The sequence below is a fragment of the Ursus maritimus genome, unplaced genomic scaffold (genome assembly GCF_017311325.1).
Source record: "Ursus maritimus isolate PB19 unplaced genomic scaffold, ASM1731132v1 scaffold_13, whole genome shotgun sequence".
In the NCBI taxonomy this organism is placed as follows: Eukaryota; Metazoa; Chordata; class Mammalia; order Carnivora; family Ursidae; genus Ursus; species Ursus maritimus.
This window is the reverse complement of record NW_024423675.1, coordinates 11,890,082-11,913,262: the sequence shown is the minus strand read 5'-3', so window position 1 is coordinate 11,913,262 and position 23,181 is coordinate 11,890,082. Positions and strand designations below refer to the sequence as shown.

The following is a 23,181-nucleotide window of genomic DNA, read 5'->3' as shown; positions in this document are numbered from 1 at the left end:
CATTGAAAAACACATCTTTAATTTTCATTTCCATTTTTAAGTGTTTTTAACTTGGATAGTGTTTCAGCATAGCTAGATTGCTGTATTGAGGGAAGTCTGAATTATATCTTTAAACATTTGTTCTAATCTGTGAATATGATTTTTTTCAGGGATTCTGATGATTCTTAGGTTAGCTCTTCCTCAGCTGTCTTCTAGTTATTTTTTCCCAAATCCTCTAAAACTCCTGCTTCCTTTTCATTTCGCTTGCTCTTTTCATTTTTTATCTTTTACAGTGTTTTCTGCAGTGTCTTCTTCACCTTATGCCCTTTTTAGTTTTGTTATCCTTTTTGTGGTTTTATTTTTTCTTCCATTTCTTTCCCGAGCGATGCCAGTCACTTCTTCCTGTTTTGCCACCTTGTATTGGACCATTTGCTTCTGTTCTGTATTTTTATCCCGTGGCAGCGATTTCTGTGCCGTTTGTTTTCCCTTTTCTTATATTGGTATAGATTTGTGGCTTTGATTTTTCCTGAATTTCTCATTCTTTGATGGAGGGTCACCTTCCTTGGACCAGTTAGTTTTAGAATATTTGTGTAAGAAGGAGACACAAGCAGGGGGAGTGGGAGAGGAAGAAGCAGGCTCATAGCGGAGGAGCCTGATGTGGGGCTCGATCCCATAACGCCGGGATCACGCCCTGAGCCGAAGGCAGACGCTTAACCACTGTGCCACCCAGGCGCCCCGGACCATTTGCTTCTGTTTTGTATTTTTATCCCGTGGCAGCGATTTCTGTGCCGTTTGTTTTTCCTTTTTCTTATATTGGTATAGATTTGTGGCTTTGATTTTTCCTGAATTTCTCATTCTTTGATGGAGGGTCACCTTCCTTGGACCAGTTAGTTTTAGAATATTTGTGTAAGAAGGAGGGCCAGAGCACTGTCCAGACCAATTGGACTTTTAAGTGTGAACTCAGCCTTACTTCTTTCCACCCAACAGGGTTATGCAGCCCTGGGTTTTTTTTTCAGAATCTGAACGGTCTCTTCAACAAACCGTTGCCTTTTACATCAACAAAGAATAAAAAACATAAAAGATTTTATTTTGTTTTCATTTACGCCTTTTGCAACCCTCTTCTTTATGTAGTTCCAAGTTTCTGACCTATATCTTTTTTTCCCCCTGCGCACAGAATTTTTTTTTTTTTTTACATTTCTCCCCCCTCCCCCCAAAGATTGTGAATACTATTTAAACACTGGTTAACTCTTGTAAGAAAACATCAAACTTTCAAATTTACTTATAAGAAGTATTTTAAAGCTGATAGGGTTAATATAGACGCTTGGAACATTTTATCATAAATATTCACATATTTATCATGAATATCTCTGAATTCATTAACAATTTCAGTTTTATAAGTCTGAATTGTGGAAACAGAGAATAGTTAAGTTGTACCCTGGCCAGATCACATCCCAGAGATGATGCAGAAGGTGTATGGAATGATTTTTCCCCTTAGAATTTAAAAATTTTAAAATATGGAGGACATTAGGAGAAGGAACGGAAGAATGAAGGTGGGAAATCAGAGGGGGAAATGAACCACAAGAGACTGTGGAGTCCGGGAAACCAACTGAGGGTTTCAGAGGGGAAGGGGGCGGGGGGATGGGTTAGCCCAGTGATGCGTATTAAGGAGGGCATGTATTGCATGGAGCATTGGATGTTATACGCAAACAATGAATCATGGAACACTACATCAAAAACTAATGATATACTATATGGTGACTAACATAACATCCTAATAAAAAAGAATTTTAAAATATAAAAACTCAAAGCACTGATATCTAGTAACTCACTTCTAGGTCCTGTATTGGTGTGGTCATCTATCAGTCTTCCCCAGAACACCCCTTTCTTTAATGGCATGTGTCCTTTCTTTTCAAATATAGGACTTTGAATTTACTCCGTTTGTGTCTATTCTTATAACTTGCTCTTGGTGTAAAATTAGAAGTTCTAATCTTTCACCAGATTGCACATTATTTTTGTTGAAATTATATTTTGCAATAAGTCACTTGTTAGGAGTCACATACTTAGGCTTCAGGATGAAAAGGAACTAATGATTAACCTCTCTCTAGTTAACTAGTAGGTGAAAAGGGAAGGGAAGTGGAGAAAGTTGAACTGCACGTACTCCTATTTCCCTTTTCATGTTACTCAGTCTATCCTTTGTTGTTTAATTTTGGTGGACAGTTGTAGTTTTGGTGTTTGAGATAGTTAACAGGGAGAAATGGAAATGTCATTGTGTCCTTGGGAGAAGAACACAGTTATCTGAAGAAATAAAAACATATTAGCTGGTTTTGGCCCGTTGCCTCCACACAGTGCACCCAGTGGGACTCTGTTATAAGGGATAATTAAGGACCATGAAGAGTCATTTGTTATTTGGAAATACTCATTAAGGAGGACTCTTGTTCCTGTAAATTATGCCATTGTTTGTTCCTTTCTCCTTTCTCTCAATAGTGATGAGAATAGCATCAGAGCAGAGGTAGGCTCCGTGGAAAGATTTTTATATGCGTATCTAAATGAGAAGAAAATATATTCAAAATGCTTGACACAGTAGCTGCTCAGTACATAATTATTTATTTATTAAACTTGTTATTTTTGAAGTAATTTTGAATTAATAGGAAGGTTCAAAGAGGTATACAGGGGGGTCCCTTTCACTCTTCACCCTACCTCTCCTGATTCAACCTCTTGTATTTCTGTAGTACGATATCAAACCCAGGAAAATGACATCAGTACAGTCCTTAGAGCTTATTCTGCTTTCTCCAGATGTGCAAAGCCTTGTGTATGTGTGTCTATGTGTCTGTGTGAGTGGGTATAACTCTATGCACTTTCATTACATGTGTAGTTTTGTATAACCACCACAACTGAGATACCTGACTGTCCCATCACCCCAAGAGTTACCTGTTTATAGCCACACTCCCTGTTCTCTGTCCATAGTCCCTGGCAGCCACAAATCTGCTCTCCATCTCTCTTGTTATTTCACTAATGCTTTATACATGGAACCATACAGTATGTATCCTTTTGAGTTATTTTGTTTTTAGAATCTCTTGGCTTTCTAGCTACAGCATTTTAATGCTATTGACTTTTGCTTATTGATGGTAACACTTTGGTTTAGCAAAGGAAATGTTCACGTTTTGTTTTGTCTCATTCAGTAGGTTTCACTTGCCAGCATGTAAGTCATGCTATCAGTGTGAGTCATGTGAAGAAAGCGATAGCTGAGAATGTGTGGTCAGTTTGCTCAGAATGTTTAAAAGAAAGAAGATTCTGTGATGGGCGACCAGTACTTCCCTCTGACATTTGGTTGTGCCTCAAGTGTGGTTTTCAGGTGAGAAAAGTGATTTTTATCTGTGAGTTTGTCTTAAATATTTTTCTTAAATGCTTATTGTGAGTTGGACTGGTTTTAATGTTTAGAACCTAAAATAAATTTATCCATGTTTAGACAGAACACTCCAAGGCTGAACTTAGAAACATTTGTTAAGGTAAAATAAAAGGTATGTTATCTTCAGAAAGTAATCACGTGTGGTTTAGAAATACTTGAAAAGGGAATCTAGCCTACTTACAGTAGTTTTCATGTCTGCACCTGCCTTTACCTGTTTGTATTTACTTAAGAAATGGATCCCAGTTTTTTTTCTTACATCTTACTAATTTTTTTTCTATGAAAGGATTCTTTTTTCCAAAACAATTTTTGTTAACAGCTTAGAAGCTATTAATATCTAATATTTTTTGAATAACATGTAAGATGTCTATAATTTTTCCAAAATAAGAAGAATCCTTATTATTCGCACAGTTCATAAGTAGGACCACTTCAGGATTAGTTAATTCAATGAAAAGAACATTGAAAACTGAGATTTCTTCCATTTTTCTTTTGTCCACCCTCAATTTCATGGCTTTTTATGGCCAGAGATGTTTCATGCATTATATATCATACAGCCATCCCCAAAGGCCAGAAAGAGGTCAAAAAGGTCCATCCCTTTCCTGTTTTTGTTTTTGTTTTTAAACATATGAAACTTAACCAGAAACATCCAGCAAACTGCCCCTGATGTCTCATTGACCAGAACTGCATCTTATTTCTTTACTTACCTGGTGAGGGAAATTGCTGTGATTGGTCTGAGTCTCATTAGTTGCCAGTGGGTTTGGGTGGAGGTGTGGACATTATTAGAAAATGTGTGTGTAGGAGGGGGGCACTGGTCTGCAAAGATGCTCAGTGCCCCACAATGTGCAAGACAGTATATACGTTTTTAAGTAATAGGGAAATGAACTTGGCTCATGATTGTTTTAGGTAAATACTATATAACAAAAAGCAAGTTAGCCTCTTTGCAAGAAATTAAATTTAATGAGAATCTATATTATTTTCTGAAACTTTTCGCTCCTGCTTCAAATTAAAAACCAAAACCTTTTCAGTATAAGTTTGAGTATGATTTAAGTTTCGATTAATTTGAAACAAACTTATATGTAAATCGTACAAATAGCATTCTGTTCATCTTTAGGGCTGTGGTAGAAACTCAGAAAGCCATCATTCACTGAAGCACTACAGGAGTTGGAGAACAGAATCTCATTGTATTACAATTAGTCTGAGCACATGGATTATATGGTAAGTTAGATTTTCTTACTACTTGTGTCCACTACAAAAAAATATCATTTTCTTTGAGCTTTACAAGGTAAGATATTTAAAGATGTTATACCCCCTTATGTTTTTTAGCCTGAACACAACCTATGGAATACTCTAAGAAAATTAACATTACCCATGAGTATAAAATTTAAATAAGGAAAAATTTAGTCATCCCTCTACTTTTTTTTTTTTTTTTAACATTTTCTTCATAGGATAAAGAAACATTCTTCCTATTTGATTTTCCATAATGAACTTGATAAAACAGAATTCCACAGTTCTAGAGAAACGTACTTCAGGCAGTCAGGTGATTCCCTGGAGGGGAAAGGGTAAGCCTGGTGATTCTACTACTTAATCCTGGCTGGGAACCAAGTCCGGTTCCCTCATTTTACCTGTAAGGACACTGAGTATCATTTACTTTTTTATGGTTACAAAGTAAACGTCCGGGCACTAAAACAAGTCTTTTGATTCCCTTTTGATTCTTACTAGCATAGCACACCGCTTCAGTGGCGTAAATGGATATTGTATCAAAAAGCTTTCCATATGTTTCACAACAAAAATTTTCTTTTTTAATATGTGTATGTATTTTTTCACCAAAAAATTTCTAAATGGAATCTATAGACTCCTATAGATTCCTTGAATGAATTTTCAGAAGCTTTCAAGTTTTCCTTGAATGAATTTCCAGAGGTCTTCAAATTTTTTTTAAGACAAAAATATTTTAACTCTGTGTTTTCGCTTCCGGGATCTAAAATTAATATAACAATATTTAGGCTTATAGAAGAAATCATCTTATGATTTAAATTCATGGCACGGGTCCGGTGCTTGCTGCATTTGTGGTTTTGTTGTTCCAAATAATCATATTGGGGAGAATGAGGAAAGTACAGAGACCGCTTACTATGTAAATGAGACGCTGGAGCTAGGGGAGAGGAGAAGGAAGCCACAGTGTGGCAGCTCAATGCATATTTCTCGGTAGCCTGAATAGAGCAGTGGTCTCAAACAATGGGGCCCATCACAGTCACCAGGAAGGCTTGTTAAAATAGATTGCTGGGCCTTGGCCTGGAGATTCTGATTTAGTAGTTCTTTGGTAGGGCCTAAGAATTTGTATTTCTAACAAGTTCCTAGGTATTGCCAGTGCTGCCAGTCTGGGGACCAAGTTTGAGGACCACAGGAATAGAGGAAGGTGGAGGGAGAGTTGAGTGGCAACTGGTAGAATAGGCTCATTTCAAGTGAGTCTGTGTCAGAACTTCTGTTGTAGCTCTTAGGACCTTAATTATGGTGTGAATCATGATGTAATTTCAGCAAAAAACAAACCAACCAACCCAAAAAACACATAAAAAACAAGAAAAGCTAATGTTGTTAGTTTTAACTATTGATTTTGTAATTTTATTTTTATGCTTAATTGTATAATTTTGCTTTCATAGATATATAGAGCTATAAGGGTGATCAATTTATTGATTATTTGGTGAGTAGAATGTTAGATTTATATTATAAGGAAAATAATTTAAGTCACATTTGGGATTCTGTAAAATTTCATTCCTTTCTAAGGAAGAAATTCAAGCTGGTCAGATGCATTTACAGAAACTTAAAGGTTGGGACTATTTTCTTTTTCCCATCTAATTCTTAAACCTTAAAAAGTTTAACAATTTCTGGGGAGCCTAGGTGGCTCAGTCACTTAAGCGTCTGCCTTCGGCTCAGATCATGATCTCAGGGTCCTGAGTCTAGGATCCAGGTTTGGGGTCCTGAAATCAAGCCCCGCACCGGGCTCCCTGCTCCGTCAGCAGTCTGTTTCTCCCTCTCCCTCTGCCCCTCCCTCCACTCCTGTGTGCGCTCATATTCTCTCTCTCTCTCTCTCTCAAATAAATAAATAAAATCTTTAAAAAAAAGTTTAACAATTTCAGTAGAAAACTTTACTAATTTGGATTAAAAAAAAAGGCCAACTTGAACTAGATAAAAAACTTGGAAACCCTAAAAAAGAAAGAAATATGGTAGATTTGGTTTAATTATGGCTAACAAAGTCTTGCTCGATAGTGGATTTAATGCTGCTTTAACAGATAATAATTATTAGCACAGTGGTTTCTTACCTCTGACTTTCTTCAGAGGTGGAATTTGAAAAATCCATAGGTACTATTCATTGGCCCTCTGTTAAATCAGGGCTTTTGTGTTGTTAAGTTCCATACCTGATTCTCATGCCTGACCAGTGTTAAGAGGCACTCACTTAACTCTTAAAGTTAACATACAGATGAGTGCTTTTATTTATCTTTTTACTTTTTCAAAAGGTGAGTGCTTTCAAAGTACTCAAAAGTTTGTTGGAAGGTGTAGCATTTCCCCTGTACTTTTATTACCTTACTGATTTGTGAGCCCTCCTATGTCCCAGTTTCTAATCTGTAAAAAAGGAAGTATTATACTTCTAGAGAGCTATTTATTTTTAAAATGATAATACTCTTTTGGTTGTTCTGAGGAATTAAACCAGAAAATGCATGTAAAGCATTTACAACAGTGCCTGGCACAAGTAGATGCACAATTAATTTTTTTTTTTTTTTGGTTATTTCTAATGGAAACAAGTAGAATTAATTTATCTTGCACTGTCCTCTTTTCTCCAAATTCACTGCCATTGTGTGGTTTTTATTTGGATTTTCTTTTTGTACTCTTAAGGTGACAATATATTTTATACCAAGTAAAGATTAAATTGCAGCATGAGTAAAAATTTCTTGACATTTCGATATTTTGCAAATGAGCAATTTTTATTATTTTTGGCAGTAGTCACATCAGTACATTTTGAGGGTTTATGATAGCGTAAACCTGGTAATTATACATTGTTTGAATTCTGTCATGGTCTATTAGAAAATATGTTTTGGGGGGCGCCTGGGTGGCGCAGTTGTTAGGCATCTGCCTTTGGCTCATGGCGTGATCCTGGCGTTCTGGGATCGAGCCCCACATCAGGCTTCTCTGCTAGGAGCCTGCTTCTTCCTCTCCCACTCACCCTGCTTGTGTTCCCTCTCTCGCTGGCTGTCTCTCTCTGTCGAATAAATAAATAAAATCTTAAAAAAAAAAAAAAGTATGTTTTGGGAATGTTTTCTGTGACTTGTTTCACAGATTTATCTATGTACCTATGTATTTCTGTGTGCAAGAGATAGAGTAATATTTGTATTTTGAGTATGAGTAAATATTTGACTGAATTTTGAGTGCTGTTTAGAAAAGGAACCCAAACCTAGTTTATAGCCATTGATCTCAGGACCACTAGTAAATTATAAGAAGATTGTGAATATGTAAGGTGGTGTTAGTCTAACACATTATACTTTCAATATGTTCAAATATATGTTCCTATTTGACCATTGGATCTTATGAAGATAAAGGAAGCAGGCAATGATAATACATAGAAGAAATCTTTATTAATACTATATGCTCTAATGAGTAAACTTGGAGGGCAGTTTTCGAAAAAATAATGTGCTTTTGAAAATCTCTTTGGAAGCCCTCTCTTCCCAACTAAGCCCCAAATAAAACAAAACACCCAGTCCTCCCTAAGTGGCACCTCCATCACTTAAGTATTCAGGCCAGAAGCCTAGCATTTTGTTTATTTCCCTTTTTATCTTATTTTTTTAATCCTTTAACAAAAGTAGGCAAAATGGTGTAATGAAATCCTCCGCACCCATCACTCAACTTTAAACATTCCTAATTTGCAGCAAGTCTTTCCTCTAGAGTAGAGTTTCTCAATCTCAGTCCTGCTGTCACTGGAGCTGATAATTCTTCGTTGTGAGAGGATTATCCCGTACATCAAAGGAGGTTTCCAGTCTCTACCCAGTGGATTCCTGTCGCAGCTTCCCCACTTGTGACAACCAAAAATGTCTCAAAACATTACCAAACATTTGGCAGGGGGCAAAATTGCTCCTGTTTGAGAATCACTGACTTACCCTCATCCACTTCCCCCTTTCCATGGCAGTTATTTTTGTACAGAGAAGTACTACCTGAAATGTCTGTAAAATAAATCTTTCTCCAGATCTCTTGCTTCTACCCTGACCTTCTATTTCTTTTTTTTTTTTTTTAAGATTTTATTTATTTATTTGACAGAGAGAAAGACAGCCAACGAGAGAGGGAACACAAACAGGGGGAGTGGGAGAGGAAGAAGCAGGCTCCCAGCAGAGGAGCCTGATATGAGGCTCGATCTCAGGACTCTGGGATCATGCCCTGAGCTGAAGGTAGACACTTAACAACTGAGCCACCCAGGTGCCCCGGACCTTCTATTCCTGATTCCGTCCATCTGACATTAGTCAGAGTGATGTTTTTAAAATATAAATTGGATCACATCACTCCCCTGCTTAAAAAACTCTCCTCATGGCTTTCCATTACACTTAGGATAAAGTACCAGAACTTTAATTTAAATGATAAGGCTAAGGCTCTGTGTGAACTATCTCCTGTTTATTTCTCTAGATTTACCTAATGCCTCACTCTGTGTATACTTTTTGCCCCCCCCCCCCATTTAAAGACAAGACCGGATAAATATCAACTTTATTACTTTATTACCTGGTGTACAACATTATTGAAGATGCTTTCATAATATTTACATACATATTTGTGTTTTTTCAGGTGTTATGAATGTGATGAAAAATTATCAACACAGTGTAATAAGAAGGTTTTGGCTCAAACAGTTGATTTTCTCCAGAAACATGTTTCTAAAACACAAACAAGTAAGTTAAGCAGTTGCTAAAGAAATTTGTATTAAAGTGTAATATTTTATATCTCTTACAGAGAGTTCATAAATTCATAAAGAGTACCTTAGATTTTAGTGACCTCAGCACAAGTGCCATGCGTTCTCAAGTAGTAACCTTGCGATATTCTCTGGTGTTGTATTTATGTAACTAACATGAGAAGCTAGACAGGCAGTGACTAGGTCGTGGGCTTCTGAGTCAAACAGTGCTGAGTTTGAATTCAGGCTGCACTTAAATTACTTATTGTGTGTGTGTCTTTTACTTCTTAGTTTACTTTAAAATTTAGGGTGGTAATTCCAATGTGTGGGGTTATTGTGAGGCTTAGAGATAATGTTTTCTAAAAATTTAGAAATAATTTATGTAAAAATGCTTGCATGGTGCCCAACACATATTTATGAAGTGGTATCTGTTATTTATTATGTAATTGTAGTTCAGTTCTGACACTCCCTGGAGTTAGGCTAACCTTACAGATTGAGGGCTTGCTTAGTCCCACACAAGATTGCCCTCGCTTCAGACAGCATCCTCAAGCTGGGTTTTCAGCTACCCACACTTCTGAAAAATTGGCTATAAATTTAGGGGTTCCCACTACCCTTCTTAGGCTCAATAATTTACTAGAATGACTCTGAGAACTCAGGAAAGTCCTATAGTTAAAATTATAGTTTTATTATAACAGAAAAAAATATACAAATCAGGACCAGCCAAAAGAATACACACATAGAGGAAGGACTAGAAAAGTCCCAAACATGAATCTCCTGTATTTTCTTCCTGTGGAGTCAGGACACATCACCTTCCCAGCACATTGATGATTATCAGACACACACAGTATTGTCAGCCAGGAAAGCTACTTAGAGCTGTGGTGTCCGGAGTTTTTAATTGGTATTTCATTGAATAGGCTCCACTGATTGAATCATTGGCCACGTGATTGAACTCAGTCTCTGGTACATCAACCCTCTAATCACACATTGGTCTTTCTGGCATGGCTAGCTGCCATCCTGAGTAATCTTATTAGCGTAAACTGTCTAGGGGCCCACCAAGAATAAGAAAGACACTCCTGTCCCTCTGGAAATCCCAGGATTTAGGGGTTACATCTCAGGAACCTGGTACAAAAGGCAGCCAAATCCTTTATTATTCAATAGTAATGTATTATATATTATATACTTTGTTAATTATGTGTGTTGTTATCTAACATAAACAATATATAATACATGTTAATCTAAATGAAGAGTATATAGGGAAGCAGTTTCTTCATTCAGAAATATTAAGTGCCTACCACATGCTGGGTTTTATACTTTATTCAGTATTAGTGATAAAACAGTTTTATATTGCTCTCTTGAGGTGTACAGTATAGTGGGAGAGACAGACCAAGAAAAAAAATATATATTATAAACTTCTGGTAAGTGCAAAGGAGAAGAAGAGATTGCAGGGATAGGTAATAATCTAGTGGTCACAGTGACCAAAAAAGGCCAGTATAGCTGGAGTGTGGTTTGCTAGGAGAGAGTAGTGAGTGGGGAAAAAAAAAATAAGTGAGTGGGAGTTCATGGAAGATACCGTAAGGAATTCCATGATAAAGAATTTTTATTTTATTGGAAGTGTAATGGAAGCTATTAAAGTGTTTTAAGCAGGGAAGTAATGTCATTTCATCTTTTTAAAATAACATTACTCTGATTGCTGCTTGGACGGTTGGAGTTAAGAGTGGAGGTGAGGTGGGGCACCTGGGTGGCTCAGTCATTAAGCGGCTGCGTTCAGCTCAGGGCGTGATCCTGGAGTTCTAGGATCGAGCCCCACGTCGGGCTCTTCCACTGGGAGCCTGCTTCTTACTCTCCCACTCCCCCTGCTTGTGTTCCCTCTCTCTCGGGCTGTCTCTCTCTCTGTCAAATGAATAAATAAAATCTTTAAAAAAAAAAAAGGAGTGGAGGTGAGGAAATTATTAAGAAGGTCAGAGGAGGTTGTTGTGGTAGGGCAAGTGAGAAACTAGTAGAGGCACTGGCGGAAAGTGGGTGGATTAGATGTAGTGAGTGAGGGAGAGTGGAAAGAATCCAAACTCACTTCAGGGTTTTGGTACTAGGTGAATGGGTGAATGGACGTGATAATTTTGGTGCTCGCTTTGGCAGCACATATACTAAAATTGGACATGATAATTTTGAAGTGCCTTCGGTGCAGAATTGAACTGCTTAGTAGGTGGCATTCAGAAACCGAAAAATTATATTAAAAAACAGTAGTCGTCAGCTGTATTTTCTATAGCCCAACATACAGGTGTTTTTGTTAGCTATTGCTCGAGACAATAATGACGAACAAATTGGCAAAGGAACTGGAGGAGGTAAACACGGGTTCCAGACAGCAGAAGAAATGATTAACTTTTTTCACTCATTTATTTATTCAACAAACATGTATTGAAACCTTACTCTGTCCTAGGCATACTAGTCATAGCTCCAATTCTGCTTAAAAAAACCAGGAAAATACGGTGATGATAGACATTTAACACTTCAGGAACAGCTGTTGGTCTTAATGCTGCCTCCTGAAAACTGCACATTTAATATGTTTTTTTGGCCACAATAAGATATGTAGGGCTATAATGCAAGGGGTGGCAAAAGTACAATTGTAGGAAATATTTTATCTGGATTTTTTTTTTCCACCTTAGAAGTTCCTTGAGGTTAAGAATAAAGCCATTCAGATTTCATTCCATTTTTACAATTTCTTGAATATTTATTGTCATAAAGGATATAAGGTAGGGAGCATGGAATGATATGGTAGAAAGAACATGGACTTTGTCAGGGTTTGGGGTCTGGCATTCAAATTTGACTCTTTCCATCGCTGACTATTTGACCTGGGGCAGGTTACAGTTCATCTGAGCCTCATTTTCCTCAGCAGTCCCTCCCTCTTTTCCATGGTGTTTCAGGGAGTAGAGATGGATAAGACAGTTCCTATCCTAAAGAATAATGATGAGCAGAATAGAGTTGTATTTTGAGTGATGTTCAAAGTCCTTCAGATATTCAAAAAGGGTTGTAATGTTCAATTGAAAAGAACTGAGAAAGAATCGTGAATGAATTGGCTTTCAAGCTGACACTTGAAGGAAGAATTTGGGGTAGGTAACAATGAGAAAAGCAATCCTTTCAGGTAGTGGGAAGGCACCGATGGAACCCTTAATTGAGTTCATGGAACCATGGGTAGCACCTGGAATAATGGGAAACAGGTTCTTGAGGGACTTTGGGAGTGTGTCGAGCCTTCAAAGTTAGGGAGAGACGTAGTTCTGAATTCAAGGTTTCCAGAAGTTCCAGGTCAAAATGTCATCGTCTTTGTGTTCCAAGCTACAATATCTCTCAGGCAAGTTTGATTTAAAGTAAGATCCATTGGCATTCTAGAAGTAAGTTTTTTGGGAGAGTAATCTGCAGTATTCTTTCTTGCATGAGGCTTGATTTTTATAAAATACATTAAAAATCAGATGTGAAAGTTGCTGTTGAGGTTTGTAGGAATGCTGGATTATGATTATGCAGCTATTTTAAATGATAATTATGAATACTGTATAAATATAAAAATATCTGAATATGGCAATTCAAAAAGAGTATGAAACTATATTGTGTTTTAGGTGGGAGGATAAGAATAATTTTACAGAATTCTTTTTATACCTTGCTCTAAGAAAAATAACTGCTGAGAAAAGCCTATACCTGGACCTTACACATGTTGTTAAGTTATGCAAAGCCTGGACAGTTTCATGTCTAATACATCTAATTTAGCTACTCTGCACAGAGAATCTAGGCCAGTGCCCCATCCATTTGTAAATACCACCAGCTCAGTGAATCTCAGCTTTTGGTCTCAGTAGCCCCTTAGATTCTTAAAAAATTAATGAGGACTTAGAGTTTTGTTTAGGTAGGTTATATCTATCAATATTATCATGTTAGAAATTAAAATTAAAAATTACAATATGTATTAAATCATTGAAAAAATAGCAGTAATTTCCATGACATGTTAAAACAAATAATGTTTTCAGGAAAGATAACTATTTTGTAAAACAACACAAACTTAGTAAGTGGCATTGTTTTACATTTTTACAAATCTCTTTAGTGTCTAGCTTAATAAAAACAGTTGGATTCTCCTATCTACTTCTGTATTCAGTCTATGATATCATGGTGTATAGTCTCTGGAAAACTGCATTATATAACTGAGAATGAACAAAAGTTTTTTTTTTTTTTTTTAAAGCAAATAATATCCTAGGCTTATTATTAAAATACTTTTGAGCTTAAGGACCCGGGAAAGGAGGAGGGTGTCTTCAGATCCACTTTTAGAACTGCTCAACTAGCACATTTCTGTCTTTATTTTGTATTCAACCTTATTTGCCCTAAGTTTCAGCTCACATCCTACCTACTTTAAGGACACTTTCCGAGTCTTTTACCTTATCTTTTCTACTTCTGTGCAGCATACTTTAGAATCTAATAACACATGGTTTTGTGGTGTTTAGTTTTCCTGTATATATGTGTCTTTTTTTAAAAAAATATCTTTTAAATTTAAATTCAGTTACTTAACATACAATGTATTATTGGTTTCAGAGGTAAGGTTCAGTGATTCATCAGTCTTATATAACACCCAGTGCTCCTTACATCACGTGCCCTCCTTAATGTTCATCAACCAGTATATGTATCTTTTTATAAAACTGCACATTCCTTGAGGATTGTACCCTGGCTTACTAATATTCTCTTTGATTCTCAATGTGGCTAAGCAGTAAATACTTGCTGAATTGAACTGAGCTAGCATGTGAGAGTTCTTACTGAAGAAGTAGGAAAAGCTTTGCATTTTCACCAAAAAAGCCCTAAATGTTAATCTCAAAACTATCTTATTTATTCATTCAGCTTTTAATATACTTGAGCTTCTACCTTTTGCCAGATGTTGTGCTGGATATTGGAGACACAGTAGTGAATGAAACAGATCTATTTCTGTTTCTGCCATTATCGATCTTCTGGTCAAGTGAGGGATATTGACAAGTCACACTTAATTGCTTAATAATTGCTTAGGTAGTGCCGTGATGGTGCAAGTGCAGGGCACTATGAGGATACTTTGGAGTAGTATTGAATGTAGACTGGCTATTTTTATTTAGAGCCAGAGCCTTTTTTTAAAACTTAATTTTATTTATTATTTGAGAAATAGCACTCGGGGGCGTATGAGCAGGGGGAGGAGCAGAGGGAGAGGGATAAGCAGACTCCCCACTGAGTGGGGGCGTAATCCCAGGACCTTGAGATCATGACCTGAGCCGAAGTCAGACGCTTAACACACTGAGCCACCCAGGTGCTCCCAGAGCAAGAGCCTTCTAAGCCAAAAGCTGAAGGATATGTAGAATTAGGTAGTCAAAGAGGAAAGGGATGTGTGTTCAGGTGGAGGAAATAGCTCATTGATGAGGGAGTTTGATCTGTTCAGGGAATTCTGTAGAACTGTAGGTTAAGTTTTGTGATGTTGGGGGGTGGTGAGAGGGTGAGCCTACAGGTAAGTAGGTACAGGTATTGAAGGGCCTTGTAAGTTTAGAGTTTATCCTGTGGGCAGTTAGGAACCACTAATGGATTTTAAGTGGAGAAGTGGATAATCAGTTTCGTATTTTAGAAAAATCACTTAACTGTAACATGGAGATAGATAGAAATGCCTTTGTATATATACCTACTCATTCATGTGGCATTATCAATTTATTAGATGACTAAAGATTTTTTTAAAGCTAACGGTTAACTAGGAGTTAGTGGAATTTTGGAATAGACCAAATTATCATTTGGTTCCAAGGTACAGGAGTAGTGGGACACGCAAGTTTTTTCTTTTTACTCTTTAAATATTAAACTTTTCAGCTGTAGAAATGGGCAAATTACATTAATGCTACATGACTGGCTTAGGTAATTGCATTAGGCAGTTGATGAAACCCCAGTGCAGGTTCCCAGAAGAATGCTTACAGCTGTGTAGATTTCACATCTGATGCTAGGATTTGCTTGGGGAAAAAAAAAAATCTGTCCACACCTCCCCCTCAAATACATACCAGAAAACTAAAAACACGTAAATTCCGCATATAATAAGAAGGTCACATATAACACAAGATTTAAAAAAGCAAGAAAACTTTATTGTGAAAACCGAAAAATACGTATTATTAAAAATTGGGCCATTGTTCTCTAAAGTCTCATGAGATATATCACTTTGATAGTCTTGTAAATGTCATGTAAATATTCTACAAATACTTAATATAGGTATTCCTGATGAAATAGTATCATTGAATATTGGTTTTCTTTTTGTGAACTAGATGGATGATTGACAATCCCACATTGTTTTCAGAATAATTTTGGCCAATAATTTTTAATACTGGTGGGATGCCACTTTCAAAGAGCTTAAAGAGGGCATTAAATACGTTCTGTTAAATTCATTAAGCTTATGCTTTTGGTATAAAAAGACACAAGTTATGTTGGTTCTTTTGGTTTTATTAGGAATAAATTTGCTGTATCTTTTTTTGAAAAAAAAGTAAAGGGCATGTTTGGGATCTGAAATAATGTATCTGAGGATAAATAATATTGTGCCCTTTTATAGTAACAATTTGAATATAAGGTAATACTTCATAATTATTTTTAAAAAAAGGAATGCATTTTGTTTTGCTATAAGGTGAGTGTCACACACCTAATAAATTTATTTGCATTTTCAAAAACAAGTACTAAAAAATAGTTATTTCCATGTGTAAAAGGTGTTAGGGACAAAAAGATGTTGGGCATTTAAAAAGCAACTTATTGTTATCCATAAGGATATAAATCCACAGTTCTCCATCCAAACTACAGAACACAGGAAATTATCTGAGTGACTATTTTCTCAGTTCTCGCGAAGATGGCACTAACTAGTACCTTTGAAAATACATAGGGAGAAGTTAATTGCATACGGTGAGTGCCTAGGGCATTAGGGCTTAATTCTTTTCAGGAACCCTTTGAGAAGGGCTGCTGTAAACTTTAATAAAGGTATAAATTCACACCAAAGACATCCAGCAATTGATTATATCCAGCTTTTGCTAAAGAGTAGTGGCCTTTTCTTTCATATCACCACTAGCATTTCATTAGTGTCTTCAATTATCATACTTATTAACCTTATAATCCGTTGTTATCCAGACAGATAGTAGATCATAATGGTTAAGTTTGTGGATTCTGAAGCCAGACTGCCTGGGTTTGGATCTCCTATTACTAAAAGCTGTGTGCCTTAATTTCATCATCATCTCTACAGTGGGGACAATTATCAGAGAAAATAATGCTCTCAAACTCTTCTTTAAATAAGCAAACTGCAAAATAAGTTTACTTTCCCTGTGCCCATGGGAAACTCGAGAATCACCAGTATTCCTCTTTTGGTTTAACCAAGGTAATTTACAAATATTTATAACTTTAAGAAAAGGTAGACATTTAATATTGCTTGGCAACAAATTTACTAGTCACTGTTTTTAGTTTTCTCCCATGAAAGTTGAATCTCTTTGTACTTGCTCTTTATATCTGTAGGTTATGATTTTTTTTTTGAATTTTTGGACAGTTTAGAAACATACTTTATTTTTTTTTAAAGATTTTATTTATTTATTTGACATAGAGGGAGACAGCCAGTGAGAGAGGGAACACAAGCAGGGGGAGTGGGAGAGGAAGAAGCAGGCTCCCAGAGGAGGAGGCTGATGCAGGGCTCCATCCCAGAACGCTGTGATCACGCCCTGAGCCGAAGGCAGAGGCTTAACGACTGAGCCACCCAGGCGCCCCTAGAAACACACTTTAAATTTTGATTACACTTGTTAAACTGCCTTCCAGAAAGAGTATACGGAGGGTATAGTTGACAAGAATACCTATTTTTCCATATTTAGCTTTGTTTATAGTTTTTAGGGGTTTTGTTTTTTGGCAGTAATGAAGTTTTTAATGTCATCATTACCAGATCCATCAGTCTTTTCTGTAAAGATGTTTTAGTCTTTTGGGCCATGCTTTGAAAGACTTTTGTACTCTGTGATTATAAAGATATTCACCTATGATTTCTTGTACATTACTTTTTAATATGTCTGATTTGATATTTTAAAATTTGGTTTTAAAAAAAGATAAAAGATTTTTGTATTGGAGTCATTTTTATGGTTGGAAAATTAGAGCTACTTAAGATTACTTTTTAGATAGTCTTAGCCAAGTTGCTGAAAAAAATTTTTTTTTTCTGGTGCTTTATCCAGTTTTGTGTCTTGCAAGACCTGAGGTATGTATAGAACCTATCAGGTTTATTCGGTTAACCAGCAACTCTTTGAGTACTCAGATTCTAGGCTTAAAGGAAACGACAGAAATCTAAAAGAGCTTTAACAATTTTATCTGGAATGCCTGAAGCTTTCTCTCAATGTTCTTTGCATTCTGGGTCTATGTTTATTTTATTAGGAAAGTACAATACCTGATGACAGTGTTGGTAGTAGAAAGAGATAAGGAAGGGGGCGCCTGGGTGGCACAGCGGTTAAGCGTCTGTCTTTGGCTCAGGGCGTGATCCCGGCGTTATGGGATCGAGCCCCACATCAGGCTCCTCCGCTAGGAGCCTGCTTCTTCCTCTCCCACTCCCCCTGCTTGTGTTCCCTCTCTCGCTGGCTGTCTCTCTCTGTCAAATAAATAAATTTTAAAAATCTTAAAAAAAAAAAAAAAGAGATAAGGAAGGTGAGATAGAGTAAATCCCTTTTGATACACTAACCTTGTAACCCTGAAAATCTTTGATTAATCTTTCTAATTATGGGCATTTCATGGGTTCAGGTAAAAGTTGAGAACAAAATAAATAATCGGTAATCAAATTTTGTATAGTTTGTCTTTTTGTTATTGCTGTAGCAGCCTTATCCTTTTAATTATACCGTATTTCAAAACATCTTGAAATTCAGTCCTCAGTGCATTTGGTTCTGTGTTTATAAAGGAAGAGTTCATAAAGGGAATATTATCCAAAATCATTGCCAGATTGAGAAAGCGTTGTTGTCTCTATTAACAAAATGATCAATAATAATTCTTCATTAATAATACATTACTTTTAATTAAAACACACACACTGTTAGTATGTCAAATTATTGAGAGACTGTTTCAGACACCTTGTTTTATTTATTTCTTTTTTTAAGATTTATTTATTTGAGGGGGGAGAGGCAGAGTCAGATGCTTAACAACTGAGCCACCCAGGCACCCCAGATACTCGTGTTTTAAACTAGAATCTTAAATTCTCAGTTGATAGTTTCTTAGTGAGCAAATGTACATGTATACTTAGTTTCTAAAAGTTTTGCTAAGATGTTATGAATGTGAGGTTTAATATCTCTGTGCTGTTTGCTGTATATCAATCTTTATACTCATAAATCATAAGCAATTAAATACAAACATTTACAGATAGTGGTTCATATGGTACCTGACACAACGGAAATTTAATAAATCAATTGAACTTGAATTGTTACATTTTATAAATGTGCTACATAGTAAAAATAAAAAACTTGCACTTTAAAACACATTTAGGGGTGCCTGGGTGGCTCAGTCATTTAAATGTCCGACTCTTGATTTCAGCTCAGGTCATGATCTCAGGGTTGTGGGATCGAGCCCAGTGTCCCGCTCTGCGCTCAGCCCGGAGTCTGATTGAGATTCTCTCCCTCTCCCTCTGCCCCACCCCGCCCCGCCCCAGCACTCACACTCTCTCTCTTTCTCTCAAATAAATAAATAAATCTTAAAAAAAAAAATTAAACACATTTAAGTAGTTCTTAGAAAACAATTTTATTTTCTAGTTCAATTATCTGATCTATCTAATATCTAAGTCTAATAGCATAATTAATTGTGAATATGTTCTCACAGACTTACATGTAAAAGTCCGTAAACAGACCCTTGCCACTTGTGTGAAGTGGCTATTTAACCATGAAATAAACTGTTTTTATTGCCATTGCCCTGTGGCTATGTTCTTCCTGGCTGTGCTGTCCATATTTGGTGGCTCTGCATGGAGAGCCAGGTGGTGCTGAAAAGCATCGCACAGTGAAGCGTGGATATATCTAGCTTCGACATTTGTCATCCCTTACTGCTGAAGGGAAGGGTAAAATCTGTTTTTCCATATGTTTATCCTTTTTTTTTTTTTTTTTTTTTTTTTGCCTGCAGTTTTGTCCAGATGGTCTTATGAACATTGTTCACTTTAGGATGCTATCCCAGATGTTTTGAAAACTGATGGGTAAATGTGGTACAGATACATAATCATTTGCATTTACAGTTTTAAAAATGCTATTTGTTCTTATAAGAATAAAATATAATTTATTTCTGGAAGTATTTTTCAAGTGAATGATAAATGTATTAAAATACAAAAATATGAAAAATGTTTTATAATATATATATGGTTAGTATAATCTTCATAGTTTATTTTCCCCAACATTCTTTCACGTTAATAAAGCAAAAAAATGTTATGGCAGTGTTAACTAAAGGGAATAGTTTTGAGGAGTCATTTGTTCAGGGTTGCATGTACCTAAATATGTAAGACTCTTGCCTTCCTACCTTTTATAATTCTTCTCATTATACATAAATCACCGAAGAGAAATTGGTGGTAAAATGGCAATAGATTTATAATCAAAAGATTGTCATTATGACTTTGGGAGAATCACTTAACCTGTTGGAGACTGAGTTTTGCAAATGTAAAATCAGAGTAACAACCTTGCCCAAAAAGATAGACTAATGCTTGGATTTAGCTACTCTATCTTCTGAAATCTCTTAAAAGTCACTTTGAAGCCATCTAGTGGCAACAGCAATAATGAGAGCTGAAACTGCCAATTCTAGGCTCTAGTTGGCATCTCAGATATAATGAAGAGGTGGACAGCTCTCATTTGTACACCTAGCCAGGATCCAAATGGGGCCTTCTCTTGTTTGTGTAGTGCTTCTTAACCACTGGCTGGCCTTTTCAATTTGCTTTTACACCCACTTGCAGGTTTGAATACTGTCCTGCGTTTTCCTGCTTTTCCTTTTCCTCCATGCCTGGTCTCTGCCCTTGAGTGACCTTTCCATTGATTGTACCAGCCTTCGCCCCCAAGCTCTAGTATGGGGTCTAATTTTTATTAATTGTTTCAATATCTGGAATACAGGAGAAGAGCTCTACCTTGCTAATTCTTTTCTGTGTTAATTCAGAACTTTAGGGTTGGAGTCAAAAAGAACTCTTCAGGGGGCGCCTGGGTGGTGCAGTTGTTAAGCGTCTGCCTTCGGCTCAGGGTGTGATCCCGTTGTTCTGGGATTAAGCCCCACATCAGGATCCTCCGCTGGGAGCCTGCTTCTTCCTCTCCCACTCCCCCTGCTTGTGTTCCCTCTCTCGCTGGCTGTCTCTGTCTCTGGTCTCTGTCAGATAAATAAATAAATTCTTTAAAAAAAAAAAAAGAACTCTTCAGTATCCGGACAACACACATCTAGTAACAACTAATAATGTTTAATGAATAAGCCAACAGGGGCACATGGGTGTTCAGTCAGTTAAGCAATCTGATTCTTGATTTCAGCTCAGGTCATGATCTCAGGGTCCTGGGATCAAGCCCCATGTTGGGCTCCATGCTCAGCGGGAGTCTGCTTGAGGATTCTCTCTTCATCTGCCCCTACCCCTGCTTGAGTGTGCGTGGTCTCTCTCTCTGTCTCTCTGTCTATAATAAATCTTAAAAAAAAAAAAAAAAAAGCCAACAGGAATAAAGGGGGAAAAATGGGCAATAGAGTTTATGGGAAAATATTACATCATGGATAAAAGTTGTTAAGATTTGAAAGAAAAATATTTTCCAAGCAATAGATTTACTTAATGAAAAAAACCTTAGAAACCACCAGTTCATTTTTCTCAATGAGGTAAGGTGTTTCCACATGTTAAAAAGAAAAGCCAAGAAAATATGAAAACCACACAGTCAATATAAAAGGCAAAATTCATGTTAGCAATTCTGAAAATCAATTAGAAATAAGAGCCAAACTTGAGGGCAAAAACCCAGGAAGTTACAGGAAATGATTGAAGAGAAGAAAAATGTAAGGGCAGATAAACGATGGGCATGAAGGATCACTTATGAAGATATGGATTTTGGCACAGATAACAATTTTGGGGAGGCTCTCTGGGCTGTTTTCACCCACTTACATAGTGCTTACCTTGCCAGGTGCTTTGCAGGTAGTCGCTCTACATTTAATTCTTATGAAAAGCATATAAGAAAATGTGTTAGCCCCCCTTGATTGATGCCTTTTCTTTGGCAAAAGTCACAGGTGCCACGTCAAGCCTTATTTGAACCAACAGGATGCATATGACATCAGTCTGCCCATACCTGAGATTGTAGTTTCTCTTTATGGTCTTTTCTCTCTGCTTCTGTCCCTGAAAACAGGGCTACCTCCAGCCCTGTTCATCTCCCTCAATGCTGTTGCATAGGAGGGCAGGATGGGGGGGATGTCTTAACTTATTTACTTTTAAGAACACATCAGAAGCATGGAGGGCTAAGGTGCTACTGAATCTGCTGTTTAATCTGTTATGTTTTCATTTATATTGAATTTTTATTATGTATGTTCTCCCCAACATTACACCCCTGTGGAAGAAAGAGCAGTAGTAAGACATTTTCTGATCTCCATCAGTCTGATTGGGGAGACAGCCAAATATTTAAACATTAATTAGCGATGCAAGGCAGTATGTCAGTATTAGATGAATAAAACATATAATTGCAAAGAACTACAAAATCTGAGGGTTGAAAGGAATTTAAAAGAATATTTTGGTTAAAACCAAAAGATTTGAGGGGCTCCTGGGTGGCACAGTGGTTAAGCGTCTGCCTTCGGTTCAGGGCGTGATCCCGGCGTTATGGGATCGAGCCCCACATCAGGCTCCTCCGCTATGAGCCTCCTTCTTCCTCTCCCACTCCCCCTGCTTGTGTTCCCTCTCTCGCTGGCTGTCTCTATCTCTGTCGAATAAATAAATAAAATCTTTAAAAAAAAAAACCAAAAGATTTGAGAACTTGGGAATTTCCTATCAAACTTCAAATTATATATATATAATATATAAATAGATTTTATTTATTTGAGATAGTGAGAAAACATGCATGGGGGTGGGCAGAGGGTGAGGCAGAGAATCTCAAGCAGTCTCATGCTGAGCAGAGAGCCCATCATGGGGCTTGAGCTCATGATCCTGAGATCATGACCTGAGCCAAAATCAGGAGTTGGCTGCTTAACTGACTGAGCCACCCAGGCGCCCCTCAAATTATACTTTGATTCAGAAAGTAATGTGGTGTTGAATAGATACGATCATGTCAGTTTGTCAATATTAGAAATTGTTCTTCATTTTCAAATTGTTTTGAAACATGATGAATTGATTTTCAAGTCTTCATTAATTATATAAACCAGTGAGCCAAAAACATGTACTTATGTACCATACATATAGGCATTTTACTTTTTATATTATAATATAGTTCTAATTTTTTTAAACTTTTTATTTTGAAGTTTTGAACTTACAGAGAAGTTGCAAGAACAATACAAAAAAATTGCCATTATATGGTGATTTTACAATTCCATTATTTCTTCTGTGTATTAGTTGGCATTTTCTTGTAAGGAAGAGTTTTTCCCTTTTCCTCCAATTTAAAAAACCTATTATTGGGGCGCCTGGGTGGCGCAGTCGTTAAGCGTCTGCCTTTGGCTCAGGGCGTGATGCCGGCATTCTGGGATCGAGCCCCATGTCGGGCTCCTCCACTAGGAGCCTGCTTCTTCCTCTCCCACTCCCCCTGCTTGTGTTCCCTCTCTCACTGGCTGTCTCTGTCAAATAAATAAATAAAATCTTAAAAAAAAAACCAACCTATTATTGATTCTGAGCCATTCTCATTTTGTTCAGTGAATAGTTAACTATTCTTTATTTTGATATTCAGAATGTCCCAGAGTGGACTGGTGGGAACCTATTCAGAATGGTGCA

General features: G+C 36.9%; 1 protein-coding gene across 1 annotated transcript in view; it reads left to right on the top strand.

Moving 5' to 3' along the window:
• Positions 1 to 23,181, top strand: part of USP45 (ubiquitin specific peptidase 45) — a 67,944-nt gene that overhangs the window by 5,707 nt on the left and 39,056 nt on the right. The window contains exons 3-5 of the mRNA XM_040627565.1: positions 3,162 to 3,331; positions 4,494 to 4,597; positions 9,194 to 9,294. Coding sequence (XP_040483499.1) covers positions 3,162 to 3,331; positions 4,494 to 4,597; positions 9,194 to 9,294 — 375 coding nt within the window. The remainder of the gene's footprint in view (positions 1 to 3,161; positions 3,332 to 4,493; positions 4,598 to 9,193; positions 9,295 to 23,181) is intronic.